The sequence below is a fragment of the Elephantulus edwardii genome, unplaced genomic scaffold (genome assembly GCF_000299155.1).
Source record: "Elephantulus edwardii isolate Elephantulus edwardi_28Jun2011 unplaced genomic scaffold, EleEdw1.0 scaffold00015, whole genome shotgun sequence".
NCBI classification, from domain to species: domain Eukaryota; kingdom Metazoa; phylum Chordata; class Mammalia; order Macroscelidea; family Macroscelididae; genus Elephantulus; species Elephantulus edwardii.
Genome location: NW_006399765.1, coordinates 14,260,265 through 14,281,753, shown reverse-complemented (window position 1 = coordinate 14,281,753; position 21,489 = coordinate 14,260,265). Strand labels below are relative to the sequence as shown.

Sequence of the window (21,489 nt, the reverse complement as noted above, 5' to 3'; positions counted from 1 at the left end):
GGTCCCCGGGCTCCCCTGAGTCCAGCTTCAGGCCAAGAGATAGAGGAAGGAGAAGGGCTGGGTAGCCGGGCTCTGGGCAGCTGCTCAGAGACCTGGTTCTTGTCCTGGCTGCTCGTACCCACTTGAGCTGGGCTGAAGCAGCGCTCGGTACCTACCGATCCTCCCGATTCCGATCCACTGAGTAGAACTGCTTCCGAAGCCACCTGAGAGAGAAGCCTGAGGTAAGGTCACTGCTCCAGCTAAGCCCAGAGCCGCCCACTCCCCCCGTCTCTGATGTCCCCAACCTAACAAGGCCAGGGATGGTTCTCACCTCTCAATCTGCAGGGGTGTGGCTGCCTGTAGTGTATCCTCCATCAGCCAAGTTAAGCCTTTGATCCACATGTTTACTTCGTCCTCAGATGTAGCTGTGAGCAAGGGGCCATCAGTTGAGCTGAAGTCCATGCCTTCTACTAGGTTAGGAACTGGTGGCCATTCCCCTTAAAACAAGTCCCCCCTCTTCTAGCCCCTGGGCTCTCACCTTGCAAACTGAGGGTCTTCAGCCGGAATTCCATGCCATATAAGATGACAAAGCAGTGGGACTGGTCTGGCCGGAAAGCGGGGTCCTCTTGATAACGGTCAAAGTCCCGTGATGTCTTCCCCGGTCGGATCTCCTTGATCTCACGGATGTCAACTAGGAAGGGAATGAAGACAGTACAGTGGGGCTGGGGCCCTTCAGAGAGGTCAGGGCCTGCTTTCCTCACTCACTCCCACAATCTCCTCTGAGAGAGACCACAGAAAGAACCCCCTCCGAGGGACATGATCACTTGCATTTATATAAAGGCATGGGGTAGGCTCAGGAGAGAGCTTTGCAAAGGGCAGGAAGAGTTGTCTGGGGGAGCAATGAGCTCCGGCCTATCACCATCCCGTCTCCAACTCTGAGAACAGAGGTTGATCACTCTAATCTGGAGAAAAGCTGGACTGCGGAAGGACCAGGTCTCCAGGCTGTTTTGTAAGGCCCATTTTCCAACACAAAACACACAGCAACCAAATCCTAAATCTCTGGGACAGGGCCAGCTCGGCAGATCTCACGTTTAGAACTGTGCATCCCTGAAATTGCCCATCCCTGAAAGGCTACCACTCATGTCTCGAGCAAGAGGCCTAGTAACCTCCTAGGGCAGGGGCTGCACAAGCTTCCCTGTCCCAGCCCCCAAAGGGCACACACCTCTGCCTTTACAAAGCATGAACTAGCGGAAGACAAAGAACTGACGGCAGAAAACCTGCTCGGACACTAACAAGGAAGTCAATTTCCCTGTGTAAAGCACAAAGCCTGACCAAAAGGTCTTTCCAGAAGGCAGAGCACATGCAGGGGCTATGGATCAGACCCCAGCGCCTCCCTGCATGAGCCCCACCTTGCATTAGCTGTGCGGCCTTGGGAGTCACATCCTCTCTGCCCCATTTCATCACCTGTGATAAGTGGTTAACATACACCAGCATCGTGAAATTGCTGGGAAGATCAAAACTTCCAAGAATACAGCATTTGATGCGGAACATAGAGGGAGCTCATCAAACATGGGTTTTCTTTCTTTGACCTCTGAGTTTGCTCAGTCATAGAGCTTCTAGAAAAGGCCCCAGTGTTTCTCAACATGGGGAAGGACTAACACGCACCCTAGTTCGACCTAAGACCCTGAGCAGAAAGCAGACATTACAGCTCAGGTAAAGAGATGACAGGTTTAGGTACAATTCAGGCAAACAGAAGAAACTTAGTTCTGCTACAGAGGTGCCACTCTTTGAGTTCCCTCTTGGCTTGGTGTCTCGGCCTGGCCGGTGAGGTTTGGAGCAACATGACTGGCCAGCCCTTTTCCAGAAGGTTGCCTATGCCCAAATGTATCAACCTGATGGAATGTCCTGAGGGGTTCAATCCCCCAGGCTCCCTTCATTTCCTGCCCACTGAGTCACAGCCATTGTCCAACTCTCCTATTTCCAACACTGGAAATCACCTCTGGCCCCAGTCCCAGCTCCCCTGCTACAGAATGACGGGTTCTTACAGTGTCCTCTCCTGTGCTTCAGCCAAGCTGTCTAGCATCATCCTCCACCTGAGAGCTCACATTTCCTGCTCACTAATTACCACTCATCCTTAGCCTTCAGTCTTTAGAAAGCAATTCTGAACCCCCTGTCCTCTGTGCAGCCCCCTTCAGAGATTGTCCTTTGGCAGCCTATGAGGAAGATGCCCCTTCTACACTTCTTTGGGCATGTTGTTGGGAGCAGCTATTCCTTGGGAAGGGTCATCATGCTTTGAAAAGTGGAGGGTTGACTGCAGCAATGGGGTCAAGTGTGTCAGAGATGATGAAGATGGTGCAGGATAGAACTAGGCTCAGATCTGTTGTTCACAGGGTCTCTGAATTGTAGTCAACTTGACGGCACCTCACTACACGGTCCTTCAGGGTTCTTCATAAGGGCTTAGAGATTTCTACCAGCTTTTGCCTCCTCATCTTCTCTGCCCTGTCCAGAGTAGGCTGGACCTAAGCAGAACCGGTCTGTGTTCTCGCATATCACATTCCATGCTGGTCCCTAGCCTGAGAATGTCTACATCCATTCTTTCCCACCAAAAAACTGAACTCAGAAATGTCCTTCTGCAGTAAATAGTATGCTTGACACCTTATGATAGTACAGGTATGTGTGTCCCCCTGGGCTGGGAGGGTCAGGCCTGGGACTTGCAGGGAGACTGAATGGACAAATGAAAAGAGTAAGTATCCAGGTAGGAGAAAGGAGGGGCAGCAGAGTCGGGGTAGAATGAAAACGGGGAGTTACGCTCTGGTAGGAACTGGGTCACAAAGACCCAGCTTGAGACACTGAGCATTCTAAGGATGAAGAAATCAACCCGGAGAAGTTTTCTTTAAAGTGGAGAAAATGCCGCATAAGCAGCTGCAGAACCACACACCCTTGCCCTTTGAAACAGAAACCAGCGTGCTTTTCCGGTGCAGGGCTGCTGTCGCCCCCTCTCACACCTCTCCTCACAGGCGCACACACATGCACACAGGACAGGCCAGCATGGCCCATGCGGCCCACCAGCTGTCAGGAGGAGTCGGGGGTGGGGGGTTCCCGCCTGGCAGGCAGCTGGGGGCCAAAGGCTGCGGGTTGGCCCTCCACCACCACCTTCCAGGGAGTGCACACACGCTCCAGCACATGCACACTGCTGGTAGAGCAGAGGTGACCCTCTGGCTTCCCTTGTGTTTCTGGACACATTTCCACGGAGACAAGTCTAGAAACAGGACAGGCTCCAGCCATGCCAGAGAACAGGTAGACACAGAGTAGTTCACGCCCAGGTGTCCCTCGCCTTCCTCAGCACCAGTGAGTGGCCATTCCTGACCCGTGGACTTCCTCACCAGAAGTGGTACCAACATAGCCTCAGGTCTGTAAAGGCCCTTGGCCAACAGCAGGCCAGAATGACTTCTTAATGTACATGACTGATTGTATGAAAACCAATTTAAAAAAAAAAAGCAGGACCTGGCACCAGGGTGTGCCTCTCCACTAGGTTCTTGTAAGCCACATCCTGTGCCCCACCTCCATCTTCCTGCCACCATAACCAATAGGGCAGTCCCCCTTCCTGAGAGAAGCCACTCTGCAAGGGCTGCACTATGGGAAAGGTGCTGGAATCTCAGCTGTCCCTTGGCAGTTCTGCTCCGGTTAGGGGTAACCAGCTGCTCCAACCCAGTAATCTCATGGCCTCAGATCTGGGTGGGTCAAGAAGGAATCTGCCTGAAGGCACAGGAGAACAGATCCCTATGTCCTCATGCTCAGTCAGAACCCAGGAGAAAGGTGTTCGGGCAATGGGAACAGAAGGGCTAGGAGTGCAGAGATCTCCCTAGGAAGGACATGGGAGGCAGGAGTGAGAAGGAGGAACTCTGTGAAAAGTCAGGATCCCACGATGACTACGGAGCCTGTGGCCAGCCCAGCCCAGATGTGCATCAAGAGAAGGTTACACTGTACACTCATGTCTTCATGGACAGGTCCCTGGGATGGCCAAGACGCTCCCGTTCCAGGAAACAAGATAAGCTGCTTGGGCATTGAGAGGGCCCCAGTCCTTGGCACGTAACCATCTATTAACTCTCATGACGAGAAGCTCAGTTTGTTGAGGGACTTGGGGAAGGAGGGTCTCCCTCAGTGCCTGTGCCAGGGACTTGCACTGCATGCCAGCTCTAAGGCCTCAATCCTTTCACAGGCCGGGCTGCCTGGTGCTCGACCTAGGCAGAATCCTGGGGAGCCTGCTCTGCTCCCAACCCCTGTGGGGCTAGCCCTTCTCCTCCAGGAAGGCTGCCCTCACCAGTCCATTAGAAAGCCGTCCAGGCCAGAAGAGGAACACATACAGATCCTAAACTCAAGCTGTGTGACAATGTTTGCTGTTGGTTGTTGTGTACTGCAGAGTTGTTCCCATAGCTGACACACAGGAGGAGACTGTCCATCCTTCTCCCACGGAGCAGCTGGTGGCCTCGAACTGTGTGCCTTTGGGATTGCAGTGCAGCTTCTTGAGGCCACAGGAGCTCCCTTCTTCTTTCTTAGTAACATGGAGTTTCTTCCTACTTGCAGGGTTGCTGTGAGGGTAATGCTGAGGACGTCAGGGCCCAGGGAAGTCTGGACTGAGTCCAGGGCAGGGACCAACCCTCCCTTCTGAGTAACTTTGTGGAGTAATCTGTGTGAAACTTTTATGGAGGGCTAACTGGGGTGACGCAGACAGGTGAACAGGACAGCGATACTAGCTCAGGATAGGGCAGGGTTCAGGGCTATTGTGCATAGAAGCTGCGGTCCACGCGACCATGCTTAACAACAACCACCCTCACTAAAGCTGTAATTTTATCCATCAGGAACCAGACGGGGTAACAAATTTGTCTGGAGCCTTAACTGTAAGATTGGAACCAGGATAGGAAGCTTGGTCTTTTTGATTTCAGACCTTCTACCCTCCCATTCTGGTGTCACCCACCACATTCAAGCTCAGACTGCTGAGGCAAGCGTGGGGACCAGTTGGGTGTCATGACTGGAATCAGCTTCCAGGGTGTCTGCATGTTACAGTGTGAACTCTTCCCACCTAGAGCCCCTGTCCCTGAGGGTCACCTGTCCCTGAGGGTCACCTCTAGGTGCTAGGACACCCGTCCTCCTCCTGAGGCAGCTGTGGCCCAGCTTTCTCACTCCGAGGGTTGAGTCCGATCCTAACAGAGCCCTAGCAGGCAGGCTTCTCCGTGTTTTTTCTCCCTCTTTTCCAATCCCGGAATGAGATTCCTGGCCTAAGGCCAGAGAGATAGGAGATACTTAAATTGTCTTGGTCAGGAGGACAATTAACTTTTGGACATAGCAGCAATGTGACCTGTCTGGTCACTTTCCCTTTAAGAGTATGGTTTCCTCATCTGTGGCACTGAAATAATCCCAAACACGCTGGGAGCTAAGAAGCTAGATGCCGACAATAGGCATTGTTACAATTCTCAGGACTAACTCAGAGTGTGACTTTGCAAAACAGCCCCCAATCCACAGGACAACACCCAATCTCTAGGGTGGGGAGAGAACGGGGGCTGCCAAGGGGCAGTCAGCCAGCCTGGAGCCTGGGAAAGAGGGAGAGGACAATGACCACAGAGGACCTGGTTGTACGCTTGGCTCCTCTGAAGGTAGGGCTGCTCCCTGTCTCAGAATCCTTCTCCTCACCTCCTCCCAAAGATCCGTCCAAGCTCCCCGTGCTCAGTGCTAGGGGACCAGGAGCCTGCAGGCCCACGCAAGGATGTGCACAGGGCAGCGTTCCTGTCGACAAGGCAGAGTCTCAGGACAACAGAAATCTAGGGAACAGGAAGTGGGAGGCAGGAGCAGGGAACCAAGCCTCTTCCAGGGTTTTTGGACAAGCAAGGTCTATGAGACTCAATGGAAACATAACTCCAAGACGGCTTCACCTTACCCATGGTGGGGTCTAAAAATGGGGAGGAAGCCCAACCATCAAATCCAAGTCTCTAGCTCTCTGAAAAGGAGCCCAAGCTCTAGTGCCCCCTGCCCTTAACAAAGCCACATTTTTCAGCAGGCCTACACATAAAGGTTCCCCAAATCCAGAGGCTCATTAGCCACCGGTCAGGCACGGAGGTCTGGTGAGCAAGAGTGCCCCCCCCGCCCCCCCCCATCTCTCCAAGCCTCATTTCTCTCAGTTGCAAAGTGGAGCTCATCACCCTGGCAGCTCCTTTAAAAGACTACAGGTAAGATATCAATGAGAAAAGCATTACACGTGAATTGACCAGGAATGGATGAAAAGATGTACTGAAAATGAAACCCTACACCTGATGAACTGCCAAGAAAGCCAGAGCAACAGGAAACGGTGCACACCACGGATCTCTGGATGTAAAACAGGCTTTCACTGAAATATTTCCCATAAGAGGGAAAGGTCTAGGAAGCAGCTGGGCTGCAATCCTGAAGGCACGCAGTTCAAATCCACCAGATGCTCTGCTGGAGAAGGAGGGGCACTCTCCTCCTGTGCCAGTCGTATCAAATTTTACATCACACAAGAAAAGGAAAAAAATAAAACTACCCCCCCCAAAAAAGAGGGAAAGTCTTCCCTTTACAAGGTGCAAAAATTAATTAATTGATCAAAAGTGCAGTGGAAATTATATATTTAAAAACAAATGTAAATTAAATGTGCAACTTAAATTACAGCTCATGATAACCATGAAAGGTCCTTACTGATTAATCCCTACTCCTGCTTTTGGGTGGAGTTCAGCTTGATGCCCTGATAAACTAAGGCCACACAGCTCTGGTGGTTCAAATCCACCTGCAGTTTGGAGATAGACAGGCAATCTCCTCTCACAAAAATTTACAGCCTCAGACACTCGATGGAGGGCTGATAGGAGGAGGAATCCACCCAGTGGCAGCTGAGTCCAGCAACTGAGGATGTGAACAGCCAGACACCCTCCAGGCTTGTGTACCTAGCCCTGCAGAGGAGCTGGAGGAGGGGGGAGGGAGTCCAAGGCCTTGCTGTTCTAAATTCTTGTTGCTCCAATCCAGGCAACCAGACACCCAGCTTCCAGTCCCCCCATATCTCAGTACTGCATCTCTGAGCCTTCGCACACACCAGTCTCCTCACCTCACGTAAGCCTCCTTCATGGCCCAGTTTCATCCTGGGCTCCACAATTCTTATCACACCTCCTAGTCCTTCCTGGTGTCTAGGTCACAGGTCTCAGCACTCTCCTAAGGAAAAGATCACTTATGACTCATGTCTCCACTAGCCACAGATCTTGGAGAGGTCTCCGAGTGCTTGAGAGCAAGAAGGCACCTGGAAAGTTAACTCCAGAGCTGACCATGTAGCACAAGCAGCAGGGGCCATCGTTAGCTCCCTGGAAGAGATGGTGCAAGTGACAAAGGGTGAGGAGCTACAGCACATATGTCTACACATATGTAGTACAGACTTTGGTGAGAGGACTGTGGTGACAGAAAGGAGACACTAGGCACAGTCGAGGGATGCCAGTGGCCAATCCAGTCTGGAAACACAGAGATCCCTTAAGCCAGAGAGAATCCTGGGGCACTAATGCAGGTTTGGAGAAAGCAGAGGTGGCCATGTGGTAAGGACCTGTGCTACCCACCCAAAGGCACATGGTTTGGGCCCAGCAGCTGCTCTGTGGGAGAAAGACTGGCAATCTCCTGTGTGAATTACAGCCTCCTGAAAACCGCTGGAGGGTCAGCTATGAGTTGGTCCCAACTCATCAGTATATAACAACAACAAAGGCAGGATGGCTGGCGGTTGCCTGAGCAACCATCGCCTGCCTGGACCCAAGCAGAGACCATCAAGAGACTTAGAAGAAGGGTCCTAGGGATTAAGAGTGGGATGGAGCATTCCAGAAAGCGCTCATCAATCACTCTCCCTAAGTGCAGTCTGGCAAACAGATGGACGACTCCCAGATCTTCCACCACTCAAGTCAGCCAACCTCTCATCACCCTCCAGAGACACAGCACATGCAGGGCCTGGGAGAGCATAAACTGAGCCAAGCCTTCTCACCAGATGATGCCAAGAAAGAGACAAAAGAAGCTGCAAGGGGAAGCCACTGCCATCCGGCCAGTTCCCAGCTGATACCTCTGCTCCCTGGACCCACATTCCTGCCCAGCTCCCGGTGGGATGCAGCAGGCATTGCACTTTGGATCCCTTCACAAGGCGCCTCAGCACAGAAGGGCACAAGCACCTGTGAGGGCTCGCCCTAGCCCAGGCTGCTGCACGTGTGTCGGGTGAACACAGCATTAACAGCCCCTAAAGGACGATGGAGGTGGCCAAAGAAGGAATCTGGGCACAGGTGCGAAGGGAACCTGATGCAGAAGCAGCCAGGGTATCATCAGATGGTCCCGCAATCCCCAAGCTGGATGCCTCGTTTCCACACCTCTAGGACAGAGCCACTCTCACCCTTCCATTCTCACTACTACCTCCCAACAAAAACATAGTCCCAGATCTGGTGGGGGAGGCTTTACCAAGCACCTCCCACTTCCAGCAAATGTAGAGAAAGAAACTCTAAGAGGTGACTAGCTAAGTACCTGCATTTTACAGATGAAGAACCAGACTCAGAGATTTTCCCAGTCACACAGCTAAGAAAGGGGTTTAACCATCTCCCACTCCTCTGTCCGTTCACTGCTCCTAAGGTGACTGCAACTTGTACTGACCCTGTCCGACAGAGTAAACCTGTTCCACAGGGTTGCCAAGGCTGTAACCTTTACAGAAGGAGATGCCTCATCCCCCTCCCTCGGAGCAGCTGGTGGATACAAAGGGCTTACTTTTGGCTTGAAGCCCAGAGCTTTAACCACCCTGCCACTGGAGGGTCTATCAATCCTGTGCAGTGGTCTTAAAACCACAGCAAAATCAGAAGAGAGGGTCCTGTGCCCGTCTCATGAAGCACACTGAGGGAAACCTTACAGTCCAAATTATACCCACAAGGGGTTTCCAAAGTCACCATTCCCCCACAGCCGTGACCGATAGAGCAGCCTGGGTCTGATTCAGCATCCGGTCCCTCGCTCACCTTGGTAAACAGGAAAAGGCCTTTCAGACAGCTGGATGGAGGTCTGTGGGGTCCCCTTCCACAGAATCCTGTATCCCTCCTGTACTAATTGTCTCAGGTCACAGCTGGATTTGTGGTCAATCTATGAACCCTATGGAGTCTAGATTCTAGATGAAGTTCTTTGGAGCAAAGATGAAATGGGCCTTATCATGGTCACACAGTGGTGTCAGGGCAGACCTGGGATTTTCTAGAGTATGCCCACAGTGACCACATCCCCACAGTGGCCACCACTCACAACACTGTGTGAAGTAGCAGGACAGCCACAGGGAATTTCCACAGACCCGAGTGGGCAGCCCTTCGCCCCAGACACAAAGTCACCAGGAAGTGGGACAGCACGTCTGAGGTCTCCACCCAGAGAACTCACAGCCGCAAGAGAAATTAGCAGCTATCTATTACGTTTATTCACTCATTCTGTCGTCTGATCAAACATCTATTAGGCATCTACTCAGTGTCAGGTCCTGGGCGGGTCCTGGGTAAATAGAGATCAATACAGCACTGGAGTTCCTGCCCCTGAGAAAACCCCTGCCTGATGGAGGAAACAGATGGAGAAGCCGATAACTATGAAGTCATGCGGAGTGAGACAACAGGGAGATGTGTGTGGTGCTGCGGGTGAGCAGGGAAAGTGAGCAGCTGCACTTGCAGAGCCTGGACACACTTCCCAGGAGCAGGTCTTGGAGCTGACTGGGGTGTGGTGCAGCTGAGGTACTAACGCACGAGAGTGCTGGGTTCAGGAGCTCAGGACCCATGAGAGAAAGGGAAGGGAAGATGGTCCTGCCCTTGGAGGCCCCTAACAAGAAAGCTGAACTTTAACAAAAGAAAACAGCAGGAAAGGGGGCCTTCCCCACTTCCCTCTGGGTCCCGGTTGTGCCCCCCACTCCCCTTGCAGGCTGATGCTGCTCTCGTTCTGTCTAGATGACCTGTGTCTGTCCAGTCTCAGGCTTCAGAAGGGAGGCTTGGCAGCTCTCCAAAGCCAGGTCCCAGTCCTATGCTAAGTCACAAAAGGCCTCAAGAAGTGTCTCCCGAGTCATATTCAGACCACGTGGAGAGACTGAGTTTGAGGCCTGGCACTCTTCAATCTTTCCTGACTTCTCAGCAGCAGTAATCACTGTGTCCTCTCCCCTGGTAGAAACTCTGTAACTTCCCTCTGCAGGCTCTCCTCGTTTCCCTCCCTCCTCTCTGGCTGCAGGCCTTTCCCGGTTACATACTGGCCTTCATCATGCCCACACCAAGGTCCTCTCCTCCGCTGAGGCTCTGTCTCATGTGGTCTGCCATCCGAGTCCACAGCTTTAACTGCCTCCCATCTTTAGGCAACCCCCAAATTACAAATGAAACCCGTTTCTAAATGTGTCTTCAGTCAAATTTTTAGTCAAGCCAGAACAGGGCCTAAGCTTTTTATTTGGCTTGACGGTAGTGTAAAAAAAAAGGCTCCAAGTCTTTCCACTAGCTTGAAAGCAAATGTAGCTATGAAGAATTCGTTGTGAGCAGGGGTAGGGCTGGCTGGATCATTTCAAAGTGAGTACAAATTTACATAACATTGAAGGACAAGTACGTGCTGTCTGTAAGTGGGACTTCAAAACCGGAAGAATGCCCGACAAAGGCCTGTATTTGCTTGATTCAGACACCATGCTAAGTTCTTCCTAAGATTTTCTTATTTCATCCTTACAAATAATAGTATGAAGGATTCCAAACACCAGGCTCATTGTTGTCAAGCTGATCCCAACTCACGGTGCACCCCTAAGAGCAGAACTGCCCCCGGTTCTTGTAAGGCTGAAAATCTTTGCAGAAGCAGACCACGAATCCTCTTCTTGCGAAAGGCGGGCGGGTTCCCTCAGCCCACTTTTCAGGTGAGCCCCTCGCTGCTCTGTCAGCAGGACTCCTGAAGCAGGAGAGGGGGTGATTAAACTGCAGAGAGGTCGGGGGAGTCCGGCGAGCTGTCTGGACCAGCAGAGCATGGAAGAACACCAGGCGGCATGCACTCAGCAGCTCTCATCACGGCAGCATCCAAACGTGTATTTTAAGGCTATGTGATCATCTCTCTGCGCCACTAGACTATAAGCTCCTTGAAGGCTTGGACTACGTCTACTGTCTTAATGCCTCAGCGCCCGATAATAACTTAAACAGAAAAATCCTGAAACCACTGCTGCCCAACCTGTTCCTGGTCACCGGCAACATGAGGAACTGCTCACCACCAGGCAGCTAGGCAGTCCTGGTCCCCAGGGAGGCCAGGACATGAAGCCTCCTTCACAGAGGAAACATCAGGGGTTTGTGATGAGAGGTGGGGCGCTCTCTGCTCTAGGAACAGGGTGGGAAGGACGAGAGGAGAAACCTTCTGGGAGGAGCTCTCTGCCGCCCACCTTCTCACCATCACCTCCCAGCTCTTGGATTTCTGTGTTCTGGTCACCATGGACTCTACATCCTCTACGGGATAAGATGTGGAGGCAAACCCTGAACCGTTAATGCAGAGGGAACCCGACATAACAAAGGGAAGCCGACTCACAGGCCTGCATACTTCTACAAGCCTCCCTTCTGGAGGCTCCACCGTCTTCTCCAGCTTTAGTGCCGCTCTGCCCAGACTCAAGTCACACTCCCGAAGGGTCATGCCAGGCCGCAAAGACACGTTCCTTCCGCTTCTTGGGAAAGTTAAGGCCCCAGTGAGTGATTCAGTCCGCTCTCACCCCAAGGAGCCGGGAATTCACTCAATGGCTCCCCAGGAAGTCATTCCATTCTTAGAAAGCACCTCCCCATTAAAGAGAGATGGTTACCTTGGGATTTCCTCTTCCTGATTTTAATTCCCTATTTCTACTCTTAAGAAGCTTCTCACCCCACTCCACCCCATTAGCACACATCACCGGACAGCTATCTCCCAGCAACCTTGCACAGAGCCTCCCCCCTCCTGGGTGGTCCAGGGACCAATCCATCCTTTGGGAAGCAATCCTGGCACCAGGTATTCTGTTCTCACAGGAAAGAACACTCTCTGTGGGAAGGCCTTCATCAAATTTCCTGATAATGTAACATTTGCTACTTCCTCCAGCCTCCCTGGTGGATATGCTAAGAAACCTCAAGGCAGGCTCCAATCCTGGTTCTTAACACAGGTACATTACATTCAATTCAGCTGTAGGTGGAGAAGTGGTTAGGGCAGCAAGACCTGCCTTGCCAAAGCTGAGGGGCAGTCAGGAAGACCAAAGCTTAAAGCATCTTAGAAAGGGCCCAACACCCCTTGCCTCTGTCCCTAACCAACCCCTCAGCTGAAAAAAAAAATTCAGTTTTATCTTTCAGTTGACCTCTTGCTCCCCAAAAGGCTGAAAAATCTGAAACCTGTGGCTAACAGAAGCCCTTCTCCCACCCACCTTACGGCTATTCACCCCAAGAACCAGGCCCATACTGCTGAGGCTAAAACCACTTTACCCCTTGGGGTTAGACTCACCCTCACCCACACATGCATACATTCTCACACCTGCTTAGCCAGAGCTTTGGTGTGGTCAATACCCCACTCTCATCACAGGAAGCACCAAGCCAAGGCCACTCTGATCTAAGGCATCCTCTAACCACTTCCTCCAGGACAGTTCTGCCCAGCTATGCCCCCTGTTATCCAAAAAACCAGGAAGCCAACCACAAAGTGGACCGCTCACCTGGGCAGAGTTAGATAGCACACAAGCAATGGCCACACTCATCAAGGTCAAACCCTTCACCCATCAAGCCGGTTGTTGTGCCTGGCCTATGACTCGGAGTCAGACCACCCACTCTTCACTTTGCCTACTCCTCGTTCCCAGCCGCTGGCAGCATTTACGTACACCCTCTAACCTGGCATGTCACACAGCAGGGGCAAGGACTGGCTGCTGCAGGGAACCCATTCAGCCTGGGCCTCGGGCTCAGTCTACTGCTCTTTAGCTGCAACTGTCTCCAATTAGCCCCAGGCAATCACAGCTTCATGCCTGTCCCAGGTCACACACTGCTCAGGACTGACTGGGTCATGTCCTTTCTTTGCTTCCCTACCCTACGCTCCTCTGTGCCAGTCCTGGGCTTATGATCACAAGAGATGCCAGTCTTTTGTATGCAACAGCCCCGCCCCATTTACTCTGCATCCTGAGCCTCCTTGAAGCCAGGGCCACTCGCCAACCTAGGAAGGGGCCGGAAGGAAGCAGCAGAGCCTATACACAAAGCCTACATGAGGCTATAAATAGGAGCCCCTCCCTGCTTCCCCCAGGATGGGCCCAGTTCCTAGGAGGTGAGGAGTGGAGAGCCCTGTGCCCGGGCACACAGCCACGGGAGCCTCTCCAAGGCTGGCCAAGCACCACCTCTAAAGGCACTAGCCTAGCAAGTAGGGCTTGGGAGATCACGGAGAGCTGAGCCAGGAAGGGAAGGGAACATTCTCTTTGCACCATCTCTTGGGACCGGAGCCTTCCCCAAAGCAGTCGGTGTCGTGTCCCCACTGGCTCTTCTCCAGCCCCAGAGTGCTTCAGGATCACCTTCTCGCGCTGCTTTGCCGATCCTCTGGGAGCTAAGAGCACAGGCTGGACACCTGCCAGATGTTCTTTACTGCACCCCAACAAAGGAGCTCTGGGGAGCAGCCATGATGATGAGAAGCAGTGAGAGGCTTTAAGTCGGAGCTGAGGGCAGGAAGCTGCGGCCACCGAGATGAGGCAAGTCAAGTGAGGACTTGTGCGTTGGGGCTAAGGAGCTCGGGTGGCACAGCACGCCATGTGCTGGGCTGCTAACCTAAAGGGCAGTCATTCAAATCCACTAGCGGCTCCAAGGAAGCATCAAAACCTGATGGACGGTTGCTGTGAGTTGGGGCCGAGTCAACGTCGGCGGGTTTGGCTTGGTACTGGGGCTAAGGCAGGGACGACGTTTAGATAAGGGCACACAAACTCGGCCTGAATACAAAGGGGGCGATTTCAATGACCCTAGCCACGACATATGCAGACATCGGTGTACTGTACCACAACAGAGCCATCTCACCCCATCCCAAAGTCAGAAAATGTAACGCCTTCCCAATCTCATGCTTCCGACCCCTCTCCAGCCCCGCCTGCCCGGTGGTCAAGATCTGCTACCAGACAGCTGACCTAGAGCCACGGGGACAGCGGTGAGACCAGTGAGTTCTTGCGATGAACAGGCCAGTGTGCCGCAGGGAAAGATAAACCTGTGCTGCTGTCGGTGAGGTGGGGCTGCTTGTTCTCAAGCACGCCATGGCCCATCCTGACTGACCCCGCTGCCTCTTACTTGTTCCCTTCACAGCATTCACCATATTCTGCAATTACTTACTTGTCGGGCTTGTCTGTGCCCTTTCTGGCTGCATCTACCCTAACCTTTATGTTCCCAACAGCATCAGTTCCGTTCAATACTGCATCTGTGCCAGTACTGGACCATTCAGAGCTTGGCACAGTCACCAAATGCTAGCGTCCAAAGTGAGAGCCGCTCAAGTGATGTCTCACTTGTTCAGGAAGCCACAGAATCCCAAGAGACCGGTTCTGTTTATTGAAGAAAGGAGCTATGGGGATAGGGCACATCAGGCTAGAGGTCCATCAGTCACCTTGAACAAGTCTGCGGACCATTCACTTCCAGCTCAGCGCCTAATATAGAGCAGTGTGTCCACACCAGACATGAACACAAGAGCACATGAATGAACGTACACTCTTGGTTTTGTACTACAGGGGCCCTGAAAGAGTCCTCCTTGAAGCATCCGTGGCACAGACCTCACCCTCCCACAAGGCTCAGGTGGACGTGTCACTGTGAACCAGTAGGAGCAAGTCAGGAGGATAAGGTCTGTCTGTTCAGCCCTGTCCCCACACAATCAGCTGCTAGCTTCATTCTGTGTGGGCAAGGATCTCATAAAGGATGTCATGGTAAGGATGAGGGAAGGAAGGCCAAGATTCAGAACAGAGGCAATGAGTCCACCTGGTCCACGGAGAAAAGCCAGGAGTGGCCATATACACCCAGACAGAATGGAGACCAGATATCTGGTCACTGGTTGTTAGAACAGCCACTTTTGGCCAAGCTGAGTGGCAGGAAGCAGCCACAGGTCCCTGCATAAGTTACGGGGAGCAGAAGAGGAAATGAATGAGGCAGTCCCCAAGTGACCAGTGCCTGTGTGTGTCTTTAATTTGCAGGTAACTTAGACCAGGTACACAGGATTCTGAATTTAGTGCAAAGGCTTGACGGCTTTTCAATGATATAAAAAGCAAGGATGTGAAGCAAGTGGAGGTGATTGTGATTAGGAGGCTGCTGTGAGTAAGAAAAGATGAAATTGACAACATTAAAGGGCAAGTCAGAGTTATCCCTAAGCCTGAGATTATTCACAATGGGGTGAGGGGTGTTTACTGTATTGACTAAATGCCCACCAAGTGCCAAATGCTATGCTAGGCACTTTCATATAAAACCTCTCACTTTTCCTTTAGGACCTCATCTGCATAATTAAATATTAATACATACTATTACTTTTGACTATATCATTACTCACTTTTTTTTACATACTATTAAGTATGTAATCCTGTGAAAAATTTTTACAGTTGAAGATCACTTTCAGGAAGGTAAAAAACTCATCCAAAATCACAAGAGACTTGAAACTAACCCTGACTCTAAGCACCAATGTCCTGTCATTACCGACTATTTACAATCACCAACAAGGTGGGACGATAGACCTACAGCCATCCGAGGCCACTCTTCCCCCTTGGCCTACCTCGAGTCTTGCCACCTGTTAACACGTCACTCAGAGATTTTCTACCATTATGGCCCTGGGTACCACATGTCTGAACAGAACACTAGGAGATATAGAACACTTCCCTCCTCTCCTTCACACTCGTTTCTTTTAAAATTATCATCAAAGTCCCCAGTGACTTCTCCAATTCGCAGAGGCATGAATCAGGGGGAAAAAAATTAAAAATCAATCTCCTAGCTACCAGTATCAGGCCTTTGCAACATTACGCCTCAATTCTCCCTTCGGTAAATCCAGCTCGGGTGTCCTGGAAGGCCCGTCCCGTGGGAAGGACACGGGGTGAGATGTGAGCTAAAGGAGACTGTGACACAGAGACAGCAGAGCCCGCAGTGTGTCCCACCACACTAACCTGTGAATTAAGGCACTTCCTGAAAGGCTGAGGCCTCCCCACCAACCTGCTCGGATGACATTTCTCAAGGCTAGACACTTAGATCAAGGACTGTATGAAACATCCACGGTGCAGCAAGGGTCACCATCCAGAGCAGCTGTTTCAAGCCAAGTGGCTTTCACTGTGCAGGAGTCAGCAGTGAGAAACAGCCCTGAGTTCACAGACAGGCAAGCTACCTTGTCTCCAAGTCAAAGAGCCTGCAGGGCAGGCACCAGCCCTCTCAGCGCTGCATGTAAGCCGTTTTCCTCAGATCCTCCTATGAACTGAATCCTTATCTTCCTCTGTTTTACACACTTACACTATGCTACACTTTAAATGAAGCAGGTCCTTGTCAAACACTCAGAAAAATGCTATGATATCTGCTGTTATCCCTCTCTACAGAGGAGGTGGCCAGACAGAATGCTTAAGTTACATACCAAGGATCACAGGGGTTTTAAACCCAGGCAGCCAGACGTTAGTGCCCCAATTCTTAACTACAAAGCAGAGTTGGTCTCACGGCTCAAGACGTGGGCCCACCCTCTGCTACGCCTCATCTCATCACCTCCTGCAAAATGCAGGTGCTCACTGGCCTCCCTCCCCAATATCTACCAGCAGCGATTTCCCAGACGACTAGAGATGGTCAGTCCTGCTTCTGTCTCTGCCGCCTCTAGGCTGGAGTGTATCCTGCTGAGCACCACACCTCACGGAACAGCCTCATGTCCCAACCTTTGCAGAGGGAGCCCCAGTCCCTCAGCCGGCACAAGCAAGTGCTAGACCCTTCCAACTCCATCTCTCCTGGTGTGCTCTCTTCTCAGTCCCCAGCTCACTAAGCAGACCTGGTACCTTGGCACTTGGGAGTTCACAGTGCATAAAACACAGGGTCAAAAATCACATTTCCAAGTCTGTACCTTTTGGGACACTAGGAATTCTCAATGGCATAGACCACGTCTTAACCATGTTTCGAGCCCTCAGTGACCAGCATTGAGCAAACAGGAAGAGGTATTCATAAATATTTATTAAGCAAATAAGTATCTCTCGTTCCAAGGTGCTACCCAAGGCAAGATGAGTCCAAGATCTCTAAATAGTGACTCAAGTCTGTCAGGCCTGTGGGCATCTGTGAAGCCACACATGTAGCGTTGGGAGAGGCCGCAGGTGTTAGTGGGCCCCAGGGCTGGGTGCACCCGGTTACTCCAGGGTCACGAGACAGAGCACTGCAGCTGGCCAGGCGACCATGGCAGGGCTGGTCTGGAAAGCTGCACGACGGGAAGCCTGGGGTGCTGAGGAAACACGAGAGCCCTCACTTCCTTGGAAAAACTACAGTCAAGCAGGAAACAAACACACAGGCAGGGATGGCTAGTACTAGAGATCCGGACACGTGCTCTTGGCCTCTTTCCCTGCAGGGAACAACCAGTCAGTAAAGGAAAAGCCTTCATCAGACCTGGCCTGGTCCCCACAGGAAAGGACCCTCAGGCAGGCTGCTGGTCAACTCGCTCCAACCAGGCCTCTCCCATCATCAGCCCGATAACTACAGTCATGGAGGTCAGCCCGGCCAACTGCTTCCCGGAGGTGGTTGGCTGCCTGCTTCTCCCACCCACCCACAACTGTCATCAAAGGTACCACGCTGGACTCTCATTGTCCATTTTACTTCTCTGAGGGCAAGAACTTATTTTCATTCACCACCTAAAAAGGCCTGGCACCAAGAGTATCCACTGAAGAAACAGCTAAGGACTACAGCCTTGGGGCTTCCAAAGTGACCAGACACGTGTGGCCAGCATTCAGAGTCCTTCCATGAAGCTGCCACCCATGGCTATTGTCTCCCCAGTGACTCTTGACCAGACCTCACTGTACACGGCTGAAGCCTGAAGACACTAAGAGAGGAAAGCACGTTGTCAGAGCCTACAGGGGCGAGGCAGACTGGGCATGAGAAGGTGGGGAGGGCTTGATCCTGCAAAGTCTAGGCTAATGCAGAGGTTCCATCTGTCAGAGCAGCAACATGGGGCCTGAGGGTCACCGCACCCCAGAGCGTGGCACCATCTCTGATCGGCTGGCCAGCCACTAAGTGGGGAGCTGAGATCGTCACGTCACCCCCAAGTACTCTGACCTGTGCCATCAGCTAATCCCTAGTTCCTCAGCTGTAAAATGGGATGGCATTCCCAACATTTCCCGAGGCCCTTGGGAGGAGCCGCCAAGGAGCTGTAATAAAAAGGTCTCTTTAGCACTCAACAGGAAGCAGGCAATAGCTTTTTATTCCCTTGTGCTGGTATCAGGAACATAAAGCGCCAAAGGCACTGGTTCCCGTCCTATCACCATACCAGCCAGCACAGAGCACTTCTCTCCTCCTTTTTTGGGCCAAACTCGGCCTGAGAAATGGCCACAAGTGGTGAAGTCAGAGGCAGGGGCAGGACAGACGTGGTCTTAGATCCAAGTGCACTGCCCAGGAACCACACCGTCCTTCAGGTCCACCAGCGCCCTGAGGGTGCTAAGGCTCTCTCGTCGGGCTACCAGCACTGCAGGGTGCTCTGACAGAGTCTGTGGGAGAAGACTGGACACCTGAGGCACCTGGGCAAAAGACCAGCTGGCAAGGGGCCCAGGTGATAGTGTCCAACTCTCCCCTGCCCTCTGGCCATTCCGGCCAGGTCCATGAGAGCCTGCAGAGGGAGGCTGCAGACATCAGAACCCACCAACCAGGACCCAGAGAAGCAGGGCAGGGCTTTGGTGAGAGGCTCCATTTACTAGGTCTTAAACTCCCTGCAAGCATTGGCTTGCCTTTCTCCCCAGACTCTTTCAGTCTGTGGCTTCAAAATCAAAGAACCTAGGCCCCTTTCCACACCCTTTGCCTAACCTCTCAAATCTACAGTTAACTGATGAGCTCACTGAATCTGCAGGTTTCCTGCTGGTCCACCCTTGGGGGCAATCGGGTCCTCTGCATTCCTGCCTCTATCCCCTAAGAATTCGAGACACCTTGGACTAGCCTGTTGTCCCCCTCACATCCAGGCTGTCTAGATGCTAAATTATACACAAAGTCACACCCAGGGGTCATCCGTGCAAAAGCCCAAATGCTTCCCCAGAGAAACACTGCTAGATGCGGTGAGTGAGTGGGTGCGTGAGTGGGTGGGCTGGGGCAACAAAATCATTTCCTCTCTTTTTCAGGGTAGCACTTTACAGGAAATGTGAGCCTGGTCCCCCAGCCTCCCTTCCTGCACCGTCAGCCTCTCCTGCAGTCACCCTCCACCTCCTAGGACTGAGAGGACAAAGTCTACTACTATTATTATTGTCTTACTAGTAACAGCTCACATTCATTACACAGTTCCAAGTGAGGCACTGTGCTCGATGTTTTTAATCATCTCACTTAAGCCCCAGAGAAACCACATATGGTAACTATATTCCTAACTCCTTTCTACAGACAAGGAAACCAAGACTCAGATGACTGGGAGAGGGAAGGAGAGGGGAAGAAGAAAGCTTGGAGGGCACAGTGCTTTGAGTTGAGGGACACGTGGGGAACCTCAACCAAGTTCCAGAGGCTGTAAATCTTAACAGGAGCAGACTGTCTTTAGAGCAGCTGGTAGATTCAAACTGCCGGCCTTTCGGCAGCAGCCTCAGATAGATATAGATCTGCTGTCTGCGCTCTAAACTCCGCTCTGCCTTCCACCACTGTGCTACAAGTACTGCCTGCTGGTCACGCGCGCACTGTTTTAAACGCAGCCTGTTACCCAGGAGATCTGTATCTGGGAACCTCCAGCCAGTGTCACCAATTCAGGGCTGCACAGGGAAGATCACAGAAGCAGAGAAAAGGAGGGGGCTGCGCCTGCAGCCTGACGCCAGAGGGATGTTCTCCGGGCTATCCCTGTTCTCTGCAGTCTCTGTCCTTCCTCCACTTTACAATCCTATTTCCCACATCTTTTTTTTTTAAATCCCAACGGCTGGAAAGGGAGATGGAAGTATCGAGGAAGCAGCCACCATTTCTCAGCAGTTATGTGAGCTTGTAGTTGAGGATGGCTGCCTCCCCACAAGACCTGCCTTCCTGCCTTCCTCCCAGTCTCTCCCAGCATCTCCCCGCATGCACACTGGGCTCAGGAAGTCTGTCGGGGCCTCCCTTGGAGGGTACCACTTCCTTCCCTGCACCCAGACTTCATTGTGAGTCTGGTTCTAACATAACACTTGGGATGGGGTGAGGGAGGTCCTTGAAGGAAGCAACTGTGATGATGGTGGCAGACACATCACCTCTTCACCCCTGAAGGTGGGGGGCACAGAGGGCAGAGCACGAGCACCTCTTGAGCGGAGTTAACACTCAGAAAGGCGCGAGGTGCTTCAAAAATCCCCCAATGGCCTGTCCTCACCCGTCACTGGAGACCTGACCAGACCAAGGCGGGCTCAGGCCTAGGAAGGCACAGGGGCAGGAAGCTCGGAGAAGCGGCCACCGGGCACGGGGTGAGGGGCACAAAGGGATGGACGTCAGCCTGCTGACCATCGCTGGAAGCCGAGCCTGACTCCAGAGCTCCCGCGGGCAGTTCTGGGGTCCAGCGCCCAGGGCGCTCGTCCCCCAGGACAGCAGGGGATCGTGGCACGGGGGTTCTGCGGACCCACATCGGCCTCCAAACTCAGCATCGGGATAATAGGGCCAGCTGGGCAGAGCGGCACACACTCCTCGCGGGCTAGCCCGAGCCCACCGGGACCACCACCATGATGCTGCCTCTCCCCAAGAGGGTGATGAGCGGGGGGGTCCCGCCGAGACCCCAAACCCGCCCGGCGCCTGGGCCCGAGGGCTGCGCCTCTTTCCGGAAAAACGGGGGTGGTTGCTGCCATCCGCTGCGGTCCCCTGTTCCCGGCGAGGTGGGGGGCGCGGCCTGGGCGCCCCTCGCCAGCCCCGATGCCCCGGCTTGGGGGGGGGGGTCTCCGCGCGGCCCCTGCTGGCCGGCCCGCCGCCTGGATTTCGAGGCCTCCGGGCAGGGAGCCGGGAACACTCCCTCCCACCCTCCCCCAGCTCCCCAGCTGCGGGAGGGGGGTCCTGTCCGGAGATCGGGGACCCCCCACCCCCGAGACGCGGCGGGGGCGGGGCAGGCGGTGGGGGGAGGGCCCCGAAAGTTTTGCCCAAGTCCCTCGGGCGACGGCGGGGCGCGCGCGGCGGGCACCGGGAAAGGGGGTGCACTTACTGGCCCCCTCGATCTTGTCGGCGCCGCGGCTCCACGTGATCTGCCGCGTCTCCAGCTTGACCTGGAAGGTCTTCCGCTCGGGCCGCTGCGACTTCTTGGAGTAGAACAAAGTCATGACGGTGCCCACCTCGAGGCTGCGGCAGAGGTGCAGCACCTCGGCGTCCGAAGGCGCGCCGGGCCCGCAGCCATTGGCGCACGGGGACGCGGCGCCGGCCATGGCTCCGGCTC

The 21,489-nt window shown here is 53.2% G+C and overlaps 1 protein-coding gene across 2 annotated transcripts in view; it reads right to left on the bottom strand.

Annotated features, from left to right (window-relative positions):
* Window positions 1-21,483, bottom strand: part of PLCG1 (phospholipase C, gamma 1) — a 41,017-nt gene extending 19,534 nt beyond the window's left edge. For both annotated transcript variants that reach the window (XM_006881530.1, XM_006881531.1), the window contains exons 1-4: window positions 21,262-21,483; window positions 518-670; window positions 311-404; window positions 156-203 (exon numbers count right to left, since the gene is read on the bottom strand). In XM_006881530.1, coding sequence (XP_006881592.1) covers window positions 156-203; window positions 311-404; window positions 518-670; window positions 21,262-21,478 — 512 coding nt within the window. In that variant the 5' untranslated portion in view covers window positions 21,479-21,483. The remainder of the gene's footprint in view (window positions 1-155; window positions 204-310; window positions 405-517; window positions 671-21,261) is intronic.
* Between the last annotated feature and the right edge of the window lie 6 nt (window positions 21,484-21,489).